Raw genomic sequence first — 26,091 nt, 5'->3', positions numbered from 1 at the left:
GACATATCTATTGACAAAACTTTTCCTCTGCCAAATTGCCATTTAAAAACGAATAAACAGCAATCATTTGATGTCATCACCCAATGAAAATTATCATATTAGTCAAAGGGCAAAGCAAACATCATTAAGCTTTGTTCTCCTGCAGAGTTTTTAAAACGTTATTTTGTAATGTGTTTATAAGAAATTATCTGAGCATGTTAATTAAATAAACAGTTCATGAACACTAAAAATTTATTCATTCTTCACGTAACATGTTTTATAACAAAGAAAGGAACAACAGTAAAAACAAGATCTTGAATGACAATGAAAGGTACAACATTTAAACAAGATTTTGGATTTTGGGTTTTTCCTTCTACAGTATTGTATTTAGTAAAAGTAGAGAAAAATCAACAGATTTGAATACACTTTGTAGGCAAAATACACCTCTATGACTAAATAGTGTTTAATTCATTGCCCACTGGAAAGTGCTGGTCATGGGGAGTACATGTATCTGCCCGTGTAAAGTACATACAGAAAAACATATTGTAATTTAAAATCGAAAAGACAATATTGGACAGATGTGCATAAAAGAGGCTTGGTGAAATTTGACCTTAACTTCAATAATCAGGCACGTAGCATCGTTTTTGAAAGTGGGGGGGCCAGACCCATCCAAAAAAAAAAAAAGGGAAATTTAAAGTTTTCCAAGAATCTTCAAAATCCCAATCCGTGGGGGGGGGGGGGGGGGGGGGGGGGAGAGAACTTCAATTTGACTACTCATTTCCTAATTTTCATATCAATTTTTTCTAACTTCCAAAAAAGTGGGGGGGCCAACTCCATTATAATTCATTTTTTTATATGTAACTTTTAAAAAATTTCTTCCTGCGAGAAAAAGTGGGGGGGGGGGGGGGGGGGGGGGGCAGGCCCCCCCCCCCCCCCTGCCCCCCCTGATGCTACGTGCCTGATAATAGTCATCTACTACTAATCATGACCAACCTTTAAATGGAGTTTGAAGACTGTCAAGCAATTGACTCGCATTAGTGGTCAGACAAAATGACACACACTAAACCGTTTTTTTTTTAATGGGGTATAAATGTCACTATTGACTATGCAACAAAGTTTATCTAAAGGACTTTATATTATATGGGCCTAAATAGAGCCCATGCTTGGACAAACAAAATATTTTAATCAGAGATGTATCTAGCCAAGAATAATTAGTGACAAAAAAAATTTCCTTGTTCAAGCATGCGCTCTATATTTCCCATTCGAAAAAAGATGAGAAAAATGTAAAATTTTGACTGATTTTGATTGAATTATAGAAATAGCGACATTTCTGACGTCATAAACTGCCAGTGAGTGCAAGTAAATCAAACAGATAGGTGAAAAATATATTTTATATCAACTCTTCTAAAAATTAACATGACATTTTAATGTATCCAAAACAAATTAAAAAATGACAAATTATAGGGGGCCAAATTTAAATCATATCATATATAGTTCTTTTGTATTAAAAACATCTGCTTCCCAAACTTACATTTTCAGTATTCAACAATATTGACATTTATAAGTAAAGTTAATATGCACAGAGGCACTCCTATTATAAAGGAAAGAACACAGCCACAGACCAAATAAACTCTTCTCTGAAAGCACCAATCAATCAAAATCAGATCTAAAGAAAATGATAAATATATATGTATGTATAGACATCTAAAAATGGCAAAAATTGTGTAAAGTCAGTCTACACATGGATAACAAGTAAACACACAGTAACAACATGTACATGTATTAAGCGATGGGACATGGACAGGTTTAAGTTTCTGCATTCCAAAACATTCCTAGGTCAAGAAAATATTCTTGTTAAGATCAAGTTAAAATGTGTATAAATATCTTTCAATTAAAAAAAATGGAACAGCTTCCTCTGAAAGATATCCTTAAAAAGACTTCAAGAGCGGAAGAATTGATATATCATCTTATATCAAATATCATAGCACCATTGTCTAACATTTATGAAACAAAATTTTTTGTTTAAACCACTGAGAAAAATTCTTCAAAGCAGCAATTATGATAAATAATTACAGGTTACAAAATAACAAAGGTCTGGACTGCGTTTTACAAAAGAACTTTCGACAAAATCGTAAATATTTTCAGTCTCTTGGAACGGTCTTTAATGAACAAAATTTATATCAAACCATTTATTTACAACTATTTCGATTTCCATAATAATATTTAACAAATATTACAATAAAACATTGATCAGTTTGTGATTAATAAAGATTCATTAATTTGGTAGTAAGTCTTAAGTTCTTTTGTAAAACCCAGCCCTGAATTTAAACAAACCACTTTGTGAATTTCAAGATTGACTTGTTAATTATTTACCTTGTCAAAAATTTAATAACATTTAATAACAAAAAATTAAATAACATCATTGTTTTGAAATTAAAATATAATTTAAAATATCTGAAACAAAACAAAAATAATAACATTAGGCCCATTGGCCTTAACAATCACCTGAGTAAAGTGCAACTCTGTGAATTTGAACAGAACTGTATATAGAATATTGTACACTATGAATCATTTATGTGTTTGGGATTGGGGTTGTTTACAATTACCCACAAGACAATGTCTGGTTCATTAATAAACTGGTCAAAGTGTATGCCAGGATATAAAATTCAGGGATCTTTTAATATTCAAGTAATTTGACATTCTATGAAAATAGAAAATAATTGCTGGGGTGGGGGTTGCAAAGGGATGGGTGGAGTGGAGAAACATACCAGCTTCTTACTAGACAACAAAATATATCTGTAATAGAATCAACTTTTCTTTCAAAGGAATTTATATAAAGTCAAAATGCATTTTTCACTTCATGATCTAATGAGTTCATAGACCTGCAATCTTGCTACATTGTACATGTATATTTTGGTAAATACTTTGACACTTATGGTAACTATGTACTCAGTTTACCTGCTGGAAAGGTGATGGAGTGAGGAAATCAAGAACGAAATCACTAATAGAACTCCCTTTTAAATAATTCATGAAGAAATTTTACAAAGAAAGTTAGTTAAATAATTTAAACTTCTATCTTTCTAATAATTAAGACATACCTAATTTAAGGAATAAGAAATCATTATTTGATTTAATGGGGATACCAGAACTGGTCAGTCACATCATGACATGGTCAAATCCAATCCCAATCTACCATGTTAACACTCCTCCCATTACTGGTTAGATTGAACTTGTAGCTTCCGAGAAGAAGCTGCAAATGTTTACAACTTTACAATGGAAAGACAATGGATAAACAAGGATAGCAATAGGTCACTTGAGTGATTCAGGTGACCTAAAAATGTAAAGAGAATAGTTATATTGCACAATCCCTATTATACAAAGATAAAATATAAAGAGAATTAAAAATATTAAAAGTCAGAAAATTGCACATACCGGTACTTAAATAAAGGTTATTTCATAAGAAATCAAATACCATCTGCATACATTAGGGTATTCATAGAAAAATAAACTTGGTATAAAACATAGAAAACAACCCATGAAATACAGTTGAATCCTTATGCTCCAAATTATGGAGGAAGAAAATTGGAAAAAGGAAACACTAGAATTTGTGTTCTGAGAGATTGAATGTTTCAACACAATAATGTAATATATATCTGTAGTTGTTCTTTACCATGTAAATGCACATGCGGAATATACAAGGATGTTAACATAACTACCACTCAAAACAAAAATGAAATTTCAGATCATTTCTCTACATAAATAATGTGATCTAGATCGAATATGACCCTAGACACTTATTTGGATTTGGACAATTCAAGATCAGATTGAAAAATGACATGTACATGACAAGAAAACTTTCACTTCTATAAATCTAATCAATAACAAGCAAATGGGACTGAAGACAAGAAAAAAAGTAATCAAATGAGTACTCACAACAACCTTTATACTTGACAAATTAATGGCCAACTCAAAAATGTGATTTGACATACATTGTACATACTATACAATAAAACAGAATTTACCAGCACTATGGAACACAATTATCGAAAAGGATGTTGACTGGTTAATAGTACTTGAACACAGGCTACAACTTGTAAATTTGGTTCCGTTCATTGCTTTATCTGTCTTCAGGCTAAAAAAGAGAGTTAAGCAAGATAAAATATTCCATTTGTAGATTTTATCTGAAATAACTAAAGGTCTGTTAGTATTATTGAATATATGCCAAAAACAGTTCTATATATAAGAATTATAAGAGAGTTTTTTCCCCTTAAAGGGGCATGATCACAATTTTGGTCATTAATTATTTGTCTGATTTTAATGTTTACAATGCTTCAGTTAAGCATTTTTGATAAGCAACCAAAATTTGAGTGTCAGTTGTTGAGTTGTACGTGAGTTACAGAGCTTACCATTCTCTGCTATGTAAACAAAGCTTGTAAACAAACAAAGCTTTTGTTTACATTTTGAGTGTTGAAGTGAAAATTCCAGTTTTAGACCTAAAATGAATTTTTTGATAATTAAAAATGCATTCCTAAAGCATTGTAAATAATGAAAATATTGTGACTATGTCCATTTAAATGCTTGCTACCTTCTGATATTATCATGCAAATAAAGAAATTTAGTTTAAAGCTGCCTGGTCTTATTTTATACCAAATCTAATGTACATTGTAAGACAATGGTTTTGTTACGTTATGTATTATGGTCGAAGGTCCTAAATTTCGATGGTGTTCATCTTTTGTTTACATCTCGTTCGTTTTCGCAGGAACAAGAGCAATTTTGTATGCATATGATCCTAATGATCCTATGATAGACTAGCAATCATCTTGCCCAGTATTTATTAAAATGCACTTCAAACAAGTAAGAAATTAATTTATGAATTTTTCCTAACAAAAACAGCAAATTTTTTTTAACCCACCATTACCCTGAATTTAGCTCATCATCATACAAATTTTAACAAAAATATAAACACTATGACGAACCCCATGATGTATCCTCTGCAAGGACTGATGATTCATTAATGAAAAACAAATAATGTTGTGAGGATAAATTTAACTGACAAGACAATGTAGAGCAATCGTCGAATTTAGGACCCAGTAATGGTGGCATCCATAATTTTGTTGATGAATTTATACTTTGTGCATTGAAATAACAAAATGTAAAAAGGCTAATCAACTTATGTTAACACAGCAACCTATGATTGATATTCATGATAAATGTCTTAGCTTTCAAAATTATTGCTCATTTTATCTGAAAAGAAGACCTAAAGATTAAGACTGTCGAAATATAGGCACACAAGGATATAAGAAAACCCGGATATAATAGGCAATTGAGTGATTTTCCAAATCTCATAACTCACAAGTAATAGCTTTCCAAAAAGCTTGCCTGAATAAACAAAATTATTCAATGGAAGCATGCATGTATCAGAAATGAATTTTAATTTTCGCTGCTGATCAAAATTTTTTAAATGGAACGTGCAAATTTAAGACGAAATGTTGGTCTTTTCTTCGATCTATAAGATGTACGTATATATCACTTGAAATTCATTAATTTTATTAATTCAATTTTTTAGGAATGCACACATATCATATAAGTACATGTAAGCTTGAAAGCTGGAGAGTAAAAAGTCGTTTTTTTTTTCAAATTGTATTTGTTATATTAATTGCAAAATCAACTGAAAGGCATTTTTTAAAACTTCCAACCTTATGAAATATGAGAGGGTATACAAACACGTATTGTTTTTGAAAGTGTGTGGGCAGCTTCATCAAAATCATCTTGAAAAGCAATTAAAAAAGGGTGAATTCTCAAATTCATGAAAAAACCCTAACTGTAACTTCAATTTAATTAGAACTCCTTATTTGCAGTTTCATTATTGCATGCTCCTACAAAAAGTGGAGGGGGGGGGGGCAGGTTAATCCATGATATTTCCATTTATCCTATAAAGTTAAGAAAGTGCAAGCTGTCAAAAAAGTGGGGAGGGTGAAACAGCCTCCCTCACCCCAACTCCCGATGCTACGTGCCTGTGATGTAAACACATTGTGTGCTCTGGGGTATCTGCATGATCCCAACGGACTCGTCAACTAATCAGCGCACAAAAACTATGAATGAGACATTTAGGCGCGAAATCCTGCTTTACCGGTCACGCAATGAATGAACTCATCCATTGGCAGAGATCCATGGGTGGGGAGTTAGATGAATTTTTGACATTTGTTTTGTAACAGCTGCATACATGTATATCATACTTTGGATCGGATGTTTTGGAAAAAATCTATTGAATTAAGAAACACATTTGATTAGTAATTGTTAAATGTAGTAATGTACATTTAGTAAGACACGCGAGTTATGTTCCTTTTTCAAGATTAATGAAATCGCCCAACTGAACGAAAATCGGGTCACCCCCCCCCCCTTCGGGGATTTAGTTCCTCTGGTAAACATTCCAGCTGTATAAATATATATTTGTTTTAATCTAAACTGATGACTCTCTTGCAATAATGATAATCCAACACCAATTATTACTTACATTGTACCGTATTAGACAATATGTTACAACTTGTTGCGATGACCCCCCTCCCCCTTTTTCACTGTTCAAATATGGTGGAATGCTGATCTATTTTTAAATCAGGATTACACATGTGCTCTGCATGGTGACCGTCCCTTTTACTTGAAAACTCTTGCTCGCTGTTGTTATTACATGCCATATAACATTTTCATCAATTATGAACGTAAATGCTGACATCTTAAACATGCATCGATTAATCTTTTTTTGTGAAATATCATGATATTGCTTGTCCCATTGTCTGCACTGTTTCGGAGATTGCAACTTTTAAACCTGCAGATATGCCTGACGTCATGACGTCAGGCAATAAGCAATAATCATATTTCTGTGGAAAATGGTGTACAGTCTTTTTACAAAACAAACTTTACATAACTACTGATAAAAGGTTAACATGGGATTCTGCCCCATTATAAAGTATTAATCATGTACATCGACAATACTGAACGATTTGAGAATCATAACAATCGCAACTGACCTTGTATTTCTATGATCAGACAGTAGTACTGCCTGCGGTTGTTCGACCACTTCCCGCGATGGAGGTCATGTTCTCAGTCCCTGGCATAGGTGCTACAGTAGTAGATGTCTTCAGCTGTGGGTCCCACAGAAAACTGTAGTAAATAGCTAAGACAATGGCCGCCAATGACACTGCCAGGACGTAGGCTAGCACTGTAGCAAGGCGTACCCACTTCTTATTTGTTTTCGAAGCCATTTTACTCTTGTTTGCCTTTTCAGGCGTGAATGCCGATCCCTTTACGCCAGTTCCTGACGGATTCCCTCTAAATGTGGTTGAATTTTCTTCTTTTTCCATGACAAAAAATGGGTTCAGCTGCTGAAGATGCTAAAAAATAAATAATCTATAATTAGTAAGTGGCGACATCTGCTTCCTCATTATAAGTGAACCCCGATCCCAACTCTATTATAACATGAAAAAGAGGAAAACAATGACATGAATAACTTTACAGTACACACACGTATATTTTTATGAAAAAATCCCGCATTGTACGTAAATAGATATATGGGATATAAATTCTCTTCTTGTGTTCAAGTTGCAGCTACTAACAGAGGCGCCAATGCAGAACCTTTTCGGACCCCTCCCATCCCCACAACGCCCCCCTCCCGCCCTTGAATTTTCAAATTTATCAAATTTACATTTTTAGATAGTTAATTTACTGAAAATATGCCATGAACTCCCCGTGCAAACATAATTATATTTCGGTCACCCCATGAATTTTTTTTGGATCTGCGCATGGAGAGAGAGATGGAGAGAGAGAGAGAGAGAGAGAGAGAGAGAGAGAGAGAGAGAGAGAGAGAGAGAGAGAGAGAGAGAGAGAGAGATGTTTGTTAATTAATTCACTAGATCTTGACCTTGAGGAGGTTTTATCGGATCCGATCAGCTTCATTTAGGGTTCGAGGTGGACCGAGTACAAATTCCCCTTACACCTCGAATAACAATGGATATCCCGGTGTGGAATGAGTGGGTGAACAAAGTACTAAGTTTGGACTTAATTATTTTAAATTTTTTGTCGTATAACCTCATTTTCTTTGGCGTAGTCGTGGTTATCGTTTTACAATGGCTTAATACTCCGTATGGAAGATATGCACGCGGGGGTTGGGGACCCTCCGTCAACGCCCAGATAGCGTGGTTCGTGCAGGAGATTCCAGCCTTCGCTGTGCCATTACTACTCGTCTATTACACCGATTGTCCGAAACTAAAATTTACTCCGAACAAGATTTTTCTAGGATTATTTTTGTTTCACTACTTTCAAAGGTAAGTAGGTCGATTGTGTAACATGTGCATATATTGTTTACATATGGAGCGCCGTTTTTAGCATAATTATAAATATAATTTACATCAGCTGATTATCTGGGACCAAAGTTCAACTAACCACTATCAATCTTATTTTCTAAACATAAATATGAACAGTCCCTTAAATATTATACCCACTACAAAACAGGGACATCAATAAACTTTAAAAAAAAAATAACTACATGTATGCTTGCATGGATCGTGATTGTTTGATACATGTACTTGAATGTGTATTTCCCCCCCGCATCGTTCACTGCCTTAATTCTTACATAAACACGATTTTACAATTCTGACATTTTTTTCTTTTCTGGTCCACAGGTCTTCGATTTTTCCTTTTCTAATCAGGGGAGGTAAACCTACCCCATTCATCCCTTTTATACTAGCCTTCGTATTCTGTGTACTCAACGGCTACCTGCAAGGCGGATATATTCTGAAGTACGCTGACTTTGGAAGCAAATGGATGTGGAACTCCAGATTTTATCTAGGTAATGTTTTGAAAAAATCTAATATTTGAAGTCAAAAAAATGAAGGACAATTCAATATTCTTCTACAAAAGAAGCAAAATCATTTATTTTTAATTAGATATAAGACTGGTATTCCGATTTTTGTCAGCATTAGTATTTCATAGAAATTGTAGCGACGTTTATTTATATATATTTATGTTCCTGGCAGTGGCGTCCGAAGAAAATTGAAAGTGGGGGGGGGGGGGGGGGCTAGACCAATCCTCAGAAATCTTGACAAGCAAAAAAAAAACAAAACCTTATTCTCAAAATCATGAAAATCCTAATCCGTTGGGGGAGGAGGGGGGAGGAGTAAACTTATAGTTCCAAAAAAATTTCTTACCTACCAAAAATTTATTTCCCGAATCTTCGATTTCCTTATCCGTGGGGGGAGGGGGGACGGGGGGGGGTTGTATACCTATGACTCAATATTTCCATCTTATCAAGAAAAATTTAGGAACAATTATCTTTTCTGCGATAAAAAGTGGGGGGGGGGGGGGGGTAACACTCTATAATGCTATGGGCCTAAAGGTTAGGTCTAACTTAGCCCCCCCCCCCCCCCCCCCCACCCTCCGGTTCCGACGCCTATGCCCGGTATATATAGTGCTTGAAATATTTTGTACGTAGTTATAATACATGTATATGTTCTATATATACAACATTTAGGTATTATCCTCTTTTGTACTGGGATGTTTATCAATCTTCAGGCCGACCATATTCTTAGAAATTTGAGAAAACCAGGGGAGACTGGCTATAAAATTCCTAGAGGTATTACATTTGCCTTTTTATCGTTTGTTCACATCAAACCATCCCTGATTGAAATTTACCTATTCCGATTAATATTAAAAGAAAATGCAAAATAACAAAACTTATAAAAATGTTATCTAATAAATATTACACAACTGTACCTGGCAAATTACCAAAGCTTTTATAACTGTATTATGCATGTTTTTATCATGAACAATCTCCAAATAGCTGTTGTTGGGTTTTTTTTTAAATGTCAGTATGATTTTATTGAAATTACGTAAAGTCTGTGAAAATTGTATTTCGTCAAGTAATAACATTACATCAACATGCGACATAACTGGACGAGACAATTATATAACAGATTAATATTCTACGGAATGATATTTACCGCATATTGAGCTAAACATGTGACAAATTTTTATCATTGCTATAAATCGTACTCACATGTTTTTTGACACGTGGGAATATGATTTATAGTTATGATACAGTTATCATTTTATATTTTTATAACAATCTTAAATCATACTCCTAATCCGATGGTAAAAGGCAAGATTAGCGCTAACTGGCATAAATGTATAAGGAGATAATTTTAAAGATTGGTACCGAAGTGTTAGGACTTCGATATACATGTACCTTAAAGAAACATTGTTTTCTGCTTTTACTTTTTTTTAAAGATCCATCTTTTCACTAAGATGTATCTTAACCTCAAGACATGATTTAAGAGAGGTTGACATGTCTTGGAGCTAATGATCTGTAAATGTACAAGATTTTTGAAGTCACACAAAGCCGCTTTTAAAGAGACTGGATGGTCCACAAATTAACCATGCATCAGATCTAACTACAATTTAAGACATGATTTGATAAGCTACATGTACAAACTATAATACAGGGGCATGGTCACGATTTTGGTCAAGTTCTATTTTTTACAATGCTTTATGAATGCATTTCTAATGATCAATTGAAATGTGAGAGTCAGTCGTTATGTAATAAGCAAGATACAGAGCTCACAATTCTTTCTCGTGTAAACAAGGCTCGTGTCCTGTTTTTGTTTACCAGTAAAACAACATAATTTTCAAGTTGATTTGTCTGTCTTCTTATAAAGTTCATTTTCAGTATTATAATAGATAAACCGTTCCTAACATTTAACACATTCAGTTAAGGTCTTTAAATTTTAACTTTAACATTCAAAATGCATGTAAACAAAAGCTTTGCTTATATGACAAAAAATTGTAAGCTCTGCAATTCGCTTATAACTCAACGAATGACAGTAACATTTTGGTTGCCCATTTGAAATGCCTTTTTAAAGCATTGTAAACATTACAATCGGAAAAATAATTTTTGATCAAAATCATGACCATGCCCCTTTAAGTAAAGAAAAAATCCGTATATTTTGCCATTTAAATTAAGGTGTTTCTCTTTATTAGAGCAGTTCTTTTAAAAGGGATCATTAGAGTCTAAAAATGGCCACAACCATCGAACACTCTTGAGGCGATTATTGGTCACATCAAATGTTTTGATTTGTCGACTATATTTTTTAATTTGACAATTGTTTTAGGGTTTAAAACTTTAACGACAAGCTTTTTGTAAAATAATATTGCATATTCTTGATGGTTTTATTTCTTTTTACCATAACAGGTGGTTTGTTTGAATATGTCTCCGGAGCAAATTTCTTTGGGGAGATCGTAGAATGGCTGGGGTTCGCTGTGGCTAATGGGACTCTTCCGACATTTGCCTTTTTCTTCTTCACTCTGTGTAACATCGGACCGCGTGCCTGTCACCACCACCAGTAAGTCTTTTGTATCCATCAACACGAAGTACCACAATGTATTGGATGTCTGATACGATACAGCAGACATTGCAGATACTAGTGTTTAATTTATAGTGAAATATATGTAACACTTTGGTTTAAAGGTGATGCGTATTAATTCATCAAAATCATCATTTCAATTAATTAGTGTTGATGATAGTTTTACATATAATTTTAGTTTTATTTTATTTCCTTCAAGTGAATTTAAAATGATTACAATATCGCATGATGTGCGTTATCATTATGATAATTATTCAATAACGAATTCGCATCACTTTTAATCTAGACAATAACACATACAAATATATTAAACTGTTTTTTATACATTATACAAAAGATCAAATTCATGGTTTATTTTTAAAGATATTATACAGAAAGGTATAGAATTTTAGTAATAATTGTCAGTTATGTATAATTTCATCTTTAAAATTTTGCATACAAATTCTACATCATAAAAGGTGGATTCAATCGAGATTTATTTCAGACACTGTTTGTTTTTACAATTCACTATTGTTGGAAAATCATGGTTCTCTGTCAGTAGAGAAAATGCAGTATTCTTTTTATTCTTCGATCTAACTTTTCTTATTATTCAATTAGGTGGTATCGAGAGAAGTTTGAAGATTATCCAAAGAAAAGACGAGCACTTATTCCTTTCATTTTATAAGTATTCTAGTGTGTACAAAAATGTATACATCTTACTGCATAAGTCGTCGTGTCACCATGTACCCAACCTTCTAATAAATAAAGCAGGAGCCCAAAATGTTCTTTATTTTATTTTGTAGCTGTAAAAATGATTAAAAAGTTGTCTTCTTCCGTTTTGTGTCTACTGGTACCTGCATATTTATCTTTTCTCAGGTTATTTTATCCTTTGTACCCTTCTGTATTAGCAGCGTCTTGATTTTTCCGTCAATGCCCAAAATTCGTGAATTTTGTAAGTCCGCTCCAAAGGCTCCAAACTGGATTTTGATTGTATTTGGAAGCTTGGTGATACGATAATTCCATGTGCTGACAACAATAATCACCTATAGGCATTATTATCAACAACAAACTTACACTCTTAGATAAAATTATAACAGCTTGTAGAAAAAAAACCCCAAAATCATATTACGCTCTCAACGATATAGGCTCAAATTATCTTAACCCGATTACTTTGTCACACCTCTATAAGACGATCGTTCTTCCCACAGTCCTCAACGGTGTGAATTTTGGAACAATCTATCTACCAACGATCTTCAACGCCTCAATGTTTTTCAACATTTTGTTTGCAAAAATGCAAAAACCTTCCGACCAAAATAAGATCCGGTATCTGTGAAAGTGTTTTAAACGTTCTACCTATCAAATCGGAATTGGACGACTTTGTCTCATGGATCACTTGTCTCTTTCAAAGAAGATATTCTCAACACGCTTATTTTCATTTCTGGAGAACATTTTTAATAAACACCGAGGATTCTTCCAGATGTAATGAATGTTTTGTCCACGTACAGTCTTACTGAATATCTACAAACGTGGCTCCATAAATGCTCATTTCCAATGAAACAGATAGAGATAGTGAGATCTGCTGTATCAAAGCTACACCAAAAAAAAAACCGTAACATCAGAATGATCCATGACAATGATTTTTACCGTTTCAAATCCATTATCCAAAACCAAAACCCAAGTTTTATCTGGTCCATTCCGTCCAACTCATAGGTACGAAAACCCATTGAGCTCATTTTTGTAGGTTACAAAATATTTTTTCTCGAATAAACGCGAAACCTTCGCCATATAACGCGTTAGTTTCGCAAATAAACGCGTAACTTTCGCGAATAAACGCGAAACTTTCGCGATAAAACGCGAAACTTTCGCGTATAAACGCGTAACTTTTGCGAATTAACGTGTTGCTTTCGCGATATTATGCGTTGGTTTCGCAAATAAACGCGAATCTTTCGCGATTTAACGCGTGACTTTCGCGAAACCGTTATATAAATATTGTCATTTCATACCAGAACCTCTATGAAGGAAAACGATCGAAAACAAACACATTTTAAGCTTAAAATCATGAAATACTTATTATTCATTATTAGGGTCTTCCGTCTTCAGCGGAAGACCCTTCTATTATTCTATTGTTTCTTTTTCACTTTTCTTATTGTTATTATTATTATTATTCTTTTTTTTTCTTACCGATTTTGTGCAGACGATTTCTCAGAGATGGCTCAACCGATTTCATTCAAATTTTCAAGATTAACGCGATTTTATCTGAAGTTTATCGTTTTTTATCCATTTTCAAAAATTCACTTCTGGTCGGAAGTTATCGTCCGTTTACGATTTTAAAAAGTCAATTTTGTCGGTCGGCTTTGTCAAAGACGAGTAAAGATAAAAGGCTGAAATTTTCAGAGATGATAAATCTACCGATTTTTTGGTGCACCTGGGTCAAGAGAATGTCCGCCGTCACTTCCGGTCGTCACCGGAAGGAAATTTGAAAAATTGAATTTTTCGACTTTTTTATTTTTTAATATAATTTTCGGAAATTTTTATAGTTGATAGTGACCCTTTCACTGATTAAGAATATGTAATTTGTTTTAAAATCGATCAAGGTGTTCTGGAGATATTAGGCATCAAAGTCCTGAAGCGAGAGTCCGAGTAGCTCAGTCGTTAGAGTCGTGGACATGTGCCCAGGCGACCCGGGTTCGAGTTCGGAGTGCCGAATTTTTTTTCATCTCATTTTTGTGCTTAGATCTGATTTTTTATCTTTAAAATGATGGATTATGTTCTTTTCCGTTATAATTTTGTAAAAGAAGTTACATAAATAGCGCTTTTCTCCGTATTTGTGTATTGAGATCAATAGCTATGTATTTATATATGTATATATATATATTTATATATATATATATATATGTTGAAAAAAAAAATAGTTACATCTTTAAAACAAGGCTTATACATTGTTCTAACATATGTATTTTATTTAGAAATTGTGTAATATGTGATAATTAGAATTAAATATAGAAATCACCGACCGACCCCCGAAAAAATTCTAACTCCCGAGCCCTTTTATCAATCCTAATGAAAATTCGTGAAAATGAACATCGGACCCCATTCTTATTGTCTGTAAAATATGCAGCAGATTGAACAATTAAGAAGAAATTCCTGAGATCAAACGGCGCGTATTGCCTTTACGCGAATATAAAATTTGCACAGTACACGAACCGACCCTTCACCCCTCCTATTCGAAGAATCATTAAGTTTTACTGGCATGATATTTCATCTTGAACCTTTATTTTTAACCTAGTACAATTCTAGATTACTGTACCAATGACCAGACCAATTTGTTCATTATTATCAGAGTTATCAACTTATTGGGCATCTGAGTTTCGATTGGCGTGCTTGTCATGTACTGTAGAAAAAAATTTTAACTTTCGAGCCCTTCACTAAATCCTAATGAAATGTTGTGTAAATGTACCTCGGACCCCATTCTTATTGCTTGCCAAATATGCAGCGGATTGAACAAGTAAAAAAAAATTGCTGAGATCAAACGGCGAGTATAGTTTGTACGGGGACTTAAAATTTACACAGTACAAGAGATGTAAGCAGCCGCGAATTATTTCTGCTGCATGTATATTTCTTGTTTTCCGTTTAGTCTGTATCTAAGATAGCATGTAAACTACTTATAAATGTTAGAACTGTGGAAATTACTGTCATCCAATTTTTACGGAAGAAATTTACGTGTTACTGATTTCGTTATTTCTACATTTATAAAGATTTTATCAATCCTGTTGAAATAAGATTGTCAAACATAATAGTAAACGACACAAAAAAAAATCTCTACACTGAAATACATGTGTAAAATGAATCAGTCATTGATTTAGGACTTCTACTTTCGATTTATATACGACGGCAACCCGGGATCAAGCCCCTAGTGCCGCAAAATTTTTTCACTCATTTTTGCTTAGATTTACGATTTTAACTTTATTATGATTTTATGGATTTTTATCTCATATACTCATAAATCGGATATCCATCTCGAATTCATTGAACGATATTTAAATTTTTTTAATTCAAATTCATATTTAATTGTGTAAAAATTACCTCAGATCAAATTTAAAATAAAGAAAAAATAAAACTCATTTAAATCTTGTTAAAACTAGAACTGTCCTAATGGGACTAATACCCCCGCTAGGCTAATTTCAAATGGGACAAATAATTGAATTGAATGATAAAGGTTTGGAGCACATACAAAAAAAAATTTCTAGAATTGTAAAAAAAAAAATAATAAGTTAACAAAGAAAAATTAAAATCAAAATTGTCAGAATTTCACTGTAAATACATATCTATAACAGTAATACATTTACAAATGTATGTATTTGATGATATATTTTTTTAATTTAATTGATTTAAAGAAAAACCAACAAAATGACAATAACCCCTCCCTTTGCAGTGAATAGAAATACCGGTAGCCAAGCAATGCTCTTCTGTTGATAAAACTTTCAATATCTTTCTAATAAGAGTCTTGACAGATGCAATTAGTTGTTTCAAATTTTCCTCACTTTCTCTTATGGCACAATGGAACTCCATATCAGAAAATTGATCCCATAGGACTATGATTTTCTTTGATGAACTTGTTAAATTTAATAAACTCCCAAAACATTACCATAATTACCATACTATGTAAAAATATGTAAAAAAGAAAATTTAATATTACAAACAATTTTAAAATTGCCAAAACACTACAATCATATCAGTAATTTTGAATTTCATTTAAATTAATGCCCAATTTAACTTCATCAATTTACTTGACAAATAAATTTAAACAACCTCTAAAAATAGTTTAACTTCTTTATTAATAATGATATTATTTATTTCCTTATAATGATAGACCTTTTGGTTTACATGAAACAGTTTTAAAATAGCCCCAAAACCATCACCCATTTTACAGATTATCAATTTCCCCTAAACACATGCTCCATCTGAACCATGGCTCAGATAATGGCTCCCTTGGGACAAATGAATTCAGCCACACTTGTCTTTGATGTTCTTATTAACTCCTAAGAATTTATCATTAACAAACAAAAACTTTGCATTGTCAGTTGATAGAATACTTATAAAAAATATTTTTTTTTTATTAATTAAGACATAAAGACAAAAAACTCCATCTGGATGTATTTATATAAATATATTTTAGAGTGTTTTCTATTAATTAATTAACAAAATCTGTAAGGATTACCTCCCTTACTTTTCAACATTAGTGTACAATATATAGAATAAGGAAAATAAAAACTGTCAGAAAATCATTAAATCTTGTCTGATCTTAAAAAAAATTGCAGGTGCACATCTTCAGATGATGTTCAACATATGTACAAATTTTCAAACTGTTCCATGCAGTAATAAAAAATTCTATAGGGGGGACAAAGTTGCGTCTACAGACAGACGGACGGACGGACAGACGGACGGACAGACAGACGGACAGGGTGAAACCAATATACCCCCCTAAACTTCGTTTGCGGGGGTATAATGACATCAGGCTAATTTTAAAACATGATTTTTGTAATACTATTGCATTTCTGCGTCTGGTGACATCTTTCTCGAATTGGTTTGATAAACGTTAATTTTTTTCAATTTAGATTTATTCAAATCGTATTAAAACGGCCTTAGATAAATTTTAAAACATGAGATCTAAATTGCGTTTTCAATTCTGCGTCTGATGGCATTTTCTCCAAAACTGTTAACTTATTTAAAACGTGTTAAAATGACCTCTGACTAATTATAAAACATGATTTCTAAGTTGCGCTTGCAATTTTGCGTCTGATGACATCTTTCCGAACAGATTGGAGGAAATTTAGATTTTTTCAAAACTATGATCATGAAACTTGACGATGACTTGGACACGATTTGAGATGAAAATTTAATTTTGAAGTTTTTATGCATAAAAGGTTTACATGTGCATGTTGAATGATTGACCATTTGAATGATAGATGTCAAGTTACAAATGAGATACAGAGGTAAGAATTCAGTGTTATATAAACAAAGCTCGAGTCTTATATTGGTTAACAAATAATGTAAAGTAAAGGAATTACCATTCATTTGACAAATTGATCAGTGGCAAACAAGATAAACTGATTCATTGCGTGCATAAATAATATTATCAACAAAAGAAAACACCATTCAATCAATTTTTTTTGCAATACAACGCATATATAAACAATAAGAACACTTTAGCTTTGTTTACAAAACAGATAATATCATGGTTTGTATCTTGCTTGTAACTTAATTTCTTACTATCAAATCTTGAGTAAGCATTAATAACACCATTATTAGTCAATCTAGACATTAAAAATAAAATAATAAAATCTGAAAATTCTGAGCTCATATCGTGTCTTACTCCCTTTAAACTGATTTAAATCGTGACCTCAGCCCAATTTTAAAACATTATATCTAAGTTTCGCTAGCAATTCTGCGTATGATGACATCTTTCTCGAACTGATTGGATGGAATTTTCGCTTTTCCAAAATGTTTAATTGATTCAAATCGTGATAAAATGACATCAGACTAATTTGAAATCATGATATCTAAGTTGCACTTGCAATTCTGCGTCTAATGATATCGAGGTAGACACCACATTTTGGCGATATAAACTGTGCTTCTCAATGCGTTAAAATCGCCTTGTGACGTATCGTCATAAAAGATAATAGAGATCACTTGGTGTCGGGGATTCTTAAAATTTGTAAAAAAAAAAAAATTAAAATCCGATTTAAATTGTGTTAAAATTACTTCAGACTGATTTTAATATATGATATATCTGATACTCTTGCAATTCTGCGTCTGATGACATTATTCTCAAATTAATGAATAAATCATCAAAAATAATAATGTGATTTACAGCGAATTAAAGTGAGCTCAGGTCGAGTAATGTATCTAAGGTGCGATTGTGTCTGCGTCTGAACTGCGTCCGAGTTTAGTTTTGTCCTCATGTAAGTATTTTAAACCTCTTCCGTTTGCCGGACATTGTCCGTTGCCCCCTGCTCACCGCGGGGAGGTGGAAGTAGGATTTTGAGCAGGGTATATTTTTTATGGTATTATGTAATTTATCTTTTTTTAATAAGCACTAAAGTAATAAGCCAGCTGATTTTAACTATCTAAACTCTTAAAAACGCTTATAATTTTCTAAGATAATCTATAGCATCAATAATATACATTATACTGTATCTTCAAGAAAATATGTACATTGACGACAACAACTCCTAACTGTCAACATGTACTTGTCAACAGTAATCAGATTCGTTAGAGCAAAACAATTTTGGATTTCTGCAGTTAACCAACATGTTCAAATTTACGACACTATACATTCCATCTTTTGATAATGAAGAAAACAGACAAAAGTGTAAAACTCTATTGCATTGTATATTAAGGGTTACACGATCACAATAAATATTTATGGTATGTACAATCACAGAACACTCTGTATTGATAAGGCTATGCAATCTTCAAATCAATAAATCAATGAATATTTACATCTGGTCATGAATGAACAAAACATTAAAAAGCACCATATATTGTCCGCAATGATCAAAATACTACATTTCTGGATCTAGGCAGAATGTACAGTAAGTTTAAACTAAAATAACTATTTATGAAATGAAATTCCACATTTTGTTTAAATATAGCTAATTGATTGTTCTATACTACAAATCAATATGGTAAAAACTACATTTTACACTTCACAATGGTCAGTATAGAAAACTGATGGGATATTTCCAGTATCTATAATACAGTCATATGTTTGAAATAATATTTACATTTCATATCAAAAGACTACATTCCTCATGTTAGAGCATGTAACAGGACACAGAACAGTCAAAAATTGACCCATTTGTTACCTCATGGTTCTTCAGCACGTTTAGTTCAACTACGACTAAACAAGACTATAAACGGTACATTAGATAAGACTGCATACAATTAACAACTTATTTTACATTATATACACTACCCTATAATTATTTGATTTTTGTGGGACTTTATACGGGCTTTTAATATAGTTATTACAAATCCGTTTGAGCTTTTTTTAATCTGTTCAGTTATAGGAATTCATATACAACAAACACATGTTTTGATATTTTTCAGTGAGTTTCAATCTGACAGAAGAAATAAATTGTGTCTTTCACTACACACGAGTTTTTTTTCATTTTAAAAACTATTTAAACATGCCGAATGTGAAACAGTAGCTTCTATCATAACTGGGTGCATATCAACTTCCCTTACATTGCAAGTTCTATTGACTGAATTGTTTGAAAAATGAACCATCATCATTTTTTAGTTTGCAAATTTAGAAGTACAGCATCATGATAACTATAATATGTTGGTAATCGATGAAGACTGCCAATTCGTATAGAACTAGATACATATACATGGTCCAAAATTGTTCCCCCTTCAGTGGTGCTAAAGGAAACAATTTGTCTGAAGTTCTGATCTCTTAAAAACTTTTGCAGAGGACCATTCGCTTTGGCATCCTCATTAAAATCCCCCAAAATGATAATGTTTTCATTAGTTGCTTTCAAGAAGTCAAGAACTTTCTGAAAACTCTGAAGAAATGTTGCCATTTTTGCTATGGATGGGCGATACACAGATAATATCAAAATATTTTCCTTCAACAATTTCACAGCTATTCCTTCAATATTCATCTGACACAGTGAAACAATATCATATGAGTCTTGTCCATTTTTTAAATACAATGCAACGCCTCCACCTTTTGACATGCGTAAACTCTGATCTGAGACAGTATTTTTCTCGTATGCCTCCCTTCTTGGGAGATGATGAAATTGATACCCTTGAAGAGCAAACGTATCTGTGTTTTCCCCAGATTTTAACCATGTCTCGGTTAAGCAAATGACATCAGCCTTATTGAATCTGGCATCATTTCGTAGATCTGCAAAATGGCTATTTAAGCTCTGTATGTTATGCAGAACTATTTTCTTTCCAACTGAATTCAAAGTTCGTGAAATGTAATTAAAAGTAACCATTGCCATTTCATTCAAAGCTGTCTTTACCTCTGGATCAGCATAAACATTTTTCCGTAATCGAGCTGGATCGTCTGTATCAATAAAAAGACCAGCCTTTGAAGTAACCCTTGACAATGCAACATAACCTTGGCCTGGGGCAAATGCTCTATCTAAATTCACAACTACTTTGTCTGATGTCATCCCTTGCACCTTATGAGCAGTACATGCCCATGATAACCGAATTGGAAATTGATGACGTACCACTGTAGCTATCTTGTCTTTTATTTCATCTTGCACTCTTTCTACTAACACTAGGTTCCCATCTTTTGTTTTTTGTCCTGACTTTTTTCCAACTTGCTTATTATCAAACACAACTCCCACAGCACTAACAATACTGTTACTGTTTTCTTTAAAAACAAACCGACAGACATGCCCCATTACTCCATTCACAAGTCCATCTTCTACGTTACAATTCCTTGTAAGCATCACTCTTGCTCCGACAGACAAAATCAGAGTGCTTGGAAGTCCATCAGTTCTTGATTTCGTCAAAGGTTTGTTCTTTAATATCAGTTTACCAGATGTTTTGTCCTTCTTATAATCTTGCGCATTGATTTCTAGTAAATCTTCACATGATTTGTTTAGCATTGTGAGATTGAATGTGTTTACCTCCTCATTAGTTGAAAACACATGAAGAACATCTTCTGGTCCTTCCCTGATACAGTCTTGTAACATAGTACTTTGCTCTTGTGTAAATGGTTCATCTTTCTCTCTTACACGAAGGGAGTTCAGGACCTCAGCAAAAGACAAATCGTCTTTTTGTCTCATTATTTCTTTTAACTCTATGATCTTAAACAAATCAAGCCAATAGTCCATTGGATATGCCATATTTTCTTTGTAAAGCCTTTCATCTTTTCGCTGTTTGACTGGAGGAAGCTGATAAAAATCCCCAACAGCAATAACACAAACTCCTCCAAAGGGTTCTCTACATTTCTTTATCTGTACCAATCTTTCATGTATGTAGTACAAAAGTTTTTTGTACACCATTGATATTTCGTCAATGATAAGAATGTGGAGATCTCCAATTCTCATTCTTAATTCACTGAGACTTTGTTCTCCAAGTGGTTCATAAGGCAATGGAAGATACTTTGTTAATGAAAACAGGTGGTGAAGTGTATTTCCGCCAATGTTGAAAGCTGCTGTTCCTGTGAATGCTCCTAGAACCACTGATATTTTCTCTGGATCAGACATAATTCTTGAAAGCAAACGCGATGCTTCATAGTGAATAGCTTTAATGAGATGACTTTTACCAGTACCTGCACCTCCAGTTACAAATAAATGTAAGGGTTCACAATTCTCTCCTGTAATCTTTGCTAAACACCAATCACGAACCATGTAAAATATCTCCCTCTGTGTTTCATTCAAATTCTGAAGAATGGGTATCATTTCTTCTCTAGAATTGATGTTTTGTTGAACATGATACATGACATCGGCATTATGATTCTCAGTTTCAATATCCGGTATGACATCTACATTATCCTCTTGTGGTTCACTGTTTTCTTTTCTGAATGACATACCCTCCCTTCTAAGAACCTCTGTTTCTGGACATATGCGAGACCATGCATCTTCTGGTTCACCATTCATTTCATATGCTTCCTGGGCATTGAAAATTTCATTTTCATTTTTTGCATACTTTGCATGATTCACATCTACAATAGACTTCACTGATTGTTTGCGTTTACGACCAGAAATTTTCACGTAACCAGTTTCATAAAAATCTTGATATAAATCAAACCCTGGTGGCTTCAACTGTGCATCTGTCCAATACGGCAGGAAAAGTTGCAGAAGAGATTGATAATATTTTTCTGGCATTTTTTCAACGTTGAACCTAGGATACCTTACAACAGCATGTTGTGTTCTAGTTCTTCGTTGCACGTAACCCTTATTATTCTGTAATTCATACACATTTTCATTTTCCTTCTTAGGAACTTGAGATTTAGCCAGCACTCTAAATTCAGAGCAAAAATCTGCAAGGCACATTTCATGAAAAATTTGCTTTTCTGGCCGGTTCATGTAACGTTCAATGATGTTTGTCATCCAGACATCGTTTTCGTCATCTTCCTCATCATTTTCTTGATTCTTTGAAGATTTTTTCAACAAAGACAGTGGTTTACTTAAGCGCACAGGGTTATCACCTACGGGCACAAAAACAACTTTCCTAGAACATTCCTTCATCCTCAAGTTACATACTCTGTATACAGCTTCCTGAGCACTTACTTCTCTGTGATGCAAGTAGGCTGAACCAATTTTCTTCATTGTCTGTCTGGCGTCATAGTTTCCTTCTTCAGCCTCCAATTTAGTTTGTTTAAGTAACATGCCCATTTCCCTTTCTGACTTTGATATGTAGGAAACAATATAAACAATACAACTGAACGCATCTAATACAAACTGTATGTCCATATTAGCATCCCAGGATTTTAACAGGCATCTGTTATATTGGTTCGTCCACACTTCATTTGGGCAGCGTTTAAGAATTATTGACCTTTTTGATGATAACAGGTTATGGGCTTCTTCATACAGCTCCTGCGTTAGTGATAAATCATCAAATAGTTCCTCTGTTGTCAAGATTTGTTCATCTTGATTCTGTATTTTATCCCAAACAGCAACTAAAATGTCCTTCGCATACGCCTTATTAGCATTTGTTTCAGAATCTATTTTGCAGTCATCTGTGTTGTCTTCCTCTTGAACGCTTGTAATGAAAGTCTTTTTCGAGGGAGGCCTTGGAAAATGAAACCTACATTCTGTTCCCTTCTTCCTACAGGATTTGGAATGTTTTTTACTATGTTGTTGCACTTCTAGGACACTTTTCCTCAATTCTTTGTCAGAACTTCCTGTTGGTACAGCACAGGTCACATATTTGTCAATGAAGTTACATACAGCTTCCACTCCATCAGAATCAATATTCGGTGCATTTTCAACCCAGTATAAACAATGCATGTGGGGGGATCCTCTCTGCTGAAACTCGACTCTTTGGAAAAAGTCTACTACCTTTCCTATTGGTTCAGCTGGGGAGAGTATTACTTCCTTGTGAAATATTTGAAATCTATGTTCAAACATTCTAGCCACTGTAACTGGATTTGACCTTAAAACGTCATTCTTTTCTGACCATTCCATTTGATCTGGATTTCTGTCATCGTTTTGTTGTTGTAATATGACTTTAACAGCATCATTCCATCTATATTCTGCTGCAGAAAACGAACAAAACCAAGTTGGAATTCCTAATTGTCGCAGCATTGCAAAGAGGTCTTTCTGAGCAGTTGCCCAATAAGCAGGTGTTCCTCTAATCGGTTGCATGAATCTTATGGCATCATCATTCCTCAATATACTAGAGAGAGTCATTGGATCTTGCAACATGCCCAATGTTACTGGTTTTCCACTAGTACATTTTGATAGACATTTTCTAAGTGAAATTTGTGTTTTCTCAATCACTTGATTCAATTCAGACATGTACTGGCTGAAGAAAATGTAATTGCTGTCCTTTGCGAACCTGTTATCTGCGTTCATCAACCTATTGTTGAAATACCTAGACAGTGTCAATTTTTCTGACCTTTCTTCATTCCAGGAAAAACGACCACTTGGGAAATGACAAGGGAAAGCCTTAGCTTCGTTGCCAGGTTCCTGTAACATTCGAACTGGATTTTTACCTTCGCCTGGTGCAATGTCGTACACATCATCAAAATAATGGTCTAAAACTTCCTGTGCATCAATCGGTTGTAAACAAGTGTCAAATGCAACCATTTCGTCTTCATCTTCAACATCATCTTTTGAATTAACTTTATCATCTGGTATTTCTTCATTTCTCGCTATACCTTCTTCAATTGTTGATTCAATTTTCATATCCTTGTACCACTGGTTGTTTTCTTTGAGGTATGATAAGGCTGACATCACATTGTTTGTATTTACAAATTGATATTCAAAGTAGCCTTTGTAATTCAATTTCCTTTTTAACTTAACTCGTAACAGCAAGTTCTCATCCTGATTCATTGGTAAACTGGCTGCCTTTCTCATATCTGATGGCACACAAATAACAGGTCCATGTATATTTTTCTGTTGACCATGAGGAAGAGCCATGATTTTCATGAATGGTATGTTAATCGCAATCAAATGCTGTTCTAAACTGTTCAACTTTGCCAATTCAGAAGGAATATCTTCTAGTATCAAACCGTTGACTGAAGCTTCAGCTGGTGCTTTGCCACTCAATATTTTCCTGTGACAAGTGTAACAGATCCATAATGATGATCTCGTACATTCTTTTGGGCAAGATTCAGAACATTCGTGCAAATACTTGTCTAACAAACAAATTTCGGAAATACATTTTGCTGATTCAGTTTTCTGATACATCTGGCTTTCACAAGTTTGAACTTGTTTTTTAAACAAAAGTCTATGGCAACATGAGCAAACATAATTAGGACCCTCCATAGCGAGTTTCTTAAATGATCTGATTACTTCCTCTTCTTGTTCTCTGTTCAATTGCTTCAGCTTTCTGTTCAATGTAACTTCCTTCTTTTTCTTATTTCTTACTTCCTCTGAAAAATTGTATTCCGTTCTATTACGTTTCTTCATTTTGGCCTGAATTTCAGTATCAGTTTGATATCTCTTTGCAGCTCTCCCTCGCACATTTTCTTTAAAAGTTTCATTTGTACTATATCTATGTACATTGGCAGCTTTGTTTTTTATCCTGTAAGTTTCATCTTCTTTGTATTTTTTCAATACCCTCTCTTTTACTATAGTCTTATGTTCAAAGTCTGTTTCATACTTGTCACTGCTTCTCTTTTTTACCCTTTCTTGATGCTCCAGGTTTGTCCTGTATTTCTCTGTACTTGCTTTCTTCATTTCTTTTCGATAATCCAAGTCTGTACTGTACTTCCGACTACTTGCTTTCTTCACATTTCTTTGATGTTCCAAATTAGTTCGGTACTTCTGACTACTTGCTCTCTTCACATTTTCCTGATGTTCCAAGTCTGTCTTGTACTTTTCAATACTTGCTTTTTTCACCTTTCTCTGGTGCTGCAAGTTTGTCTTATATTTCTCTGTACTTGCTTTCTTTAACTTCTCTTGATGCTCATTATCTGTCCTGTACTTTTCTTTGCTCTTTTCTTTCATTTGATTTCTGTGCTGAGCATCTACTTTATATTTTTCCACAGTTTTCTTCTTTTTTTCCATCCTATGATTCAAGTCTGTCGAGTACTTCACTTTACTTCTTTCTCTACTTGTTGTTTGAACTTTTTTTCTGTGTTCTAAATCTAGTGCATATTTCTGAACACCTCGTTGAATCAGATTTGACCGATAATCAATATCATTGTGATAACGTTCTTTGCTTTTCATTTGTACTTTCAGTTTAATCTCTTCAGATTCCTTGTACTTTTTCCTAAATGCATTACTGCGACTTTCATTTAAATCTAGTGCCACTTTCGATTCTAAAGTCTTTCGTTTTGTTTTCATTCGCATACGATTTCTTCTACGGAGTGAATACTCTTTAGTAGCAGGCGTATTTTGAATGACAGATTCCTTTTCAGACATCCTTGCTGACACGTTTAAAACAACATCATAATGGTTTCGTTGTTTGTGGTATAAATAAATAGCTTCCTCCTGTTCAAGCAATTCATGATACGGCTTTTGTTTGCTGAACTGAAGCCATTTCATATCTGAATAAGTGAATATGTCTACACTCAACATAT

The 26,091-nt window shown here is 33.6% G+C and overlaps 1 protein-coding gene and 1 long non-coding RNA gene across 5 annotated transcripts in view; one reads left to right on the top strand and one right to left on the bottom strand.

Moving 5' to 3' along the window:
- Window positions 1-213: 213 nt before the first annotated feature.
- Window positions 214-7,435, bottom strand: LOC105347040 (uncharacterized). Its single transcript, XR_903325.4, has 2 exons — window positions 7,005-7,435; window positions 214-4,111 (listed from the first exon to the last, which is right to left on the bottom strand). It is a non-coding gene; the product is annotated as an uncharacterized lncRNA (long non-coding RNA).
- A 494-nt stretch (window positions 7,436-7,929) lies between these two features.
- LOC105347041 (3-oxo-5-alpha-steroid 4-dehydrogenase 1) overlaps window positions 7,930-26,091 on the top strand; it is a 40,475-nt gene continuing 22,313 nt past the window's right edge. The window contains exons 1-5 of one of the 4 annotated variants that reach the window (XM_034468290.2): window positions 7,946-8,297; window positions 8,655-8,821; window positions 9,503-9,604; window positions 11,219-11,369; window positions 11,988-12,483. In XM_034468290.2, the coding sequence (XP_034324181.2) occupies window positions 7,981-8,297; window positions 8,655-8,821; window positions 9,503-9,604; window positions 11,219-11,369; window positions 11,988-12,054 (804 nt within the window). In that variant the 5' untranslated portion in view covers window positions 7,946-7,980 and the 3' untranslated portion in view covers window positions 12,055-12,483. Of the gene's footprint in view, window positions 8,298-8,654; window positions 8,822-9,502; window positions 9,605-11,218; window positions 11,370-11,987; window positions 12,484-26,091 lie in introns of those variants that run through there. The other 3 variants (XM_034468291.2, XM_066086733.1, XM_066086734.1) reach the window with 3 other exon arrangements.

The sequence above is a fragment of the Magallana gigas genome, chromosome 6 (assembly GCF_963853765.1).
Source record: "Magallana gigas chromosome 6, xbMagGiga1.1, whole genome shotgun sequence".
In the NCBI taxonomy this organism is placed as follows: domain Eukaryota; kingdom Metazoa; phylum Mollusca; class Bivalvia; order Ostreida; family Ostreidae; genus Magallana; species Magallana gigas.
The sequence above is the reverse complement of the archived record's forward strand: the minus strand, read 5'-3'. Positions and strand labels throughout refer to the sequence as shown.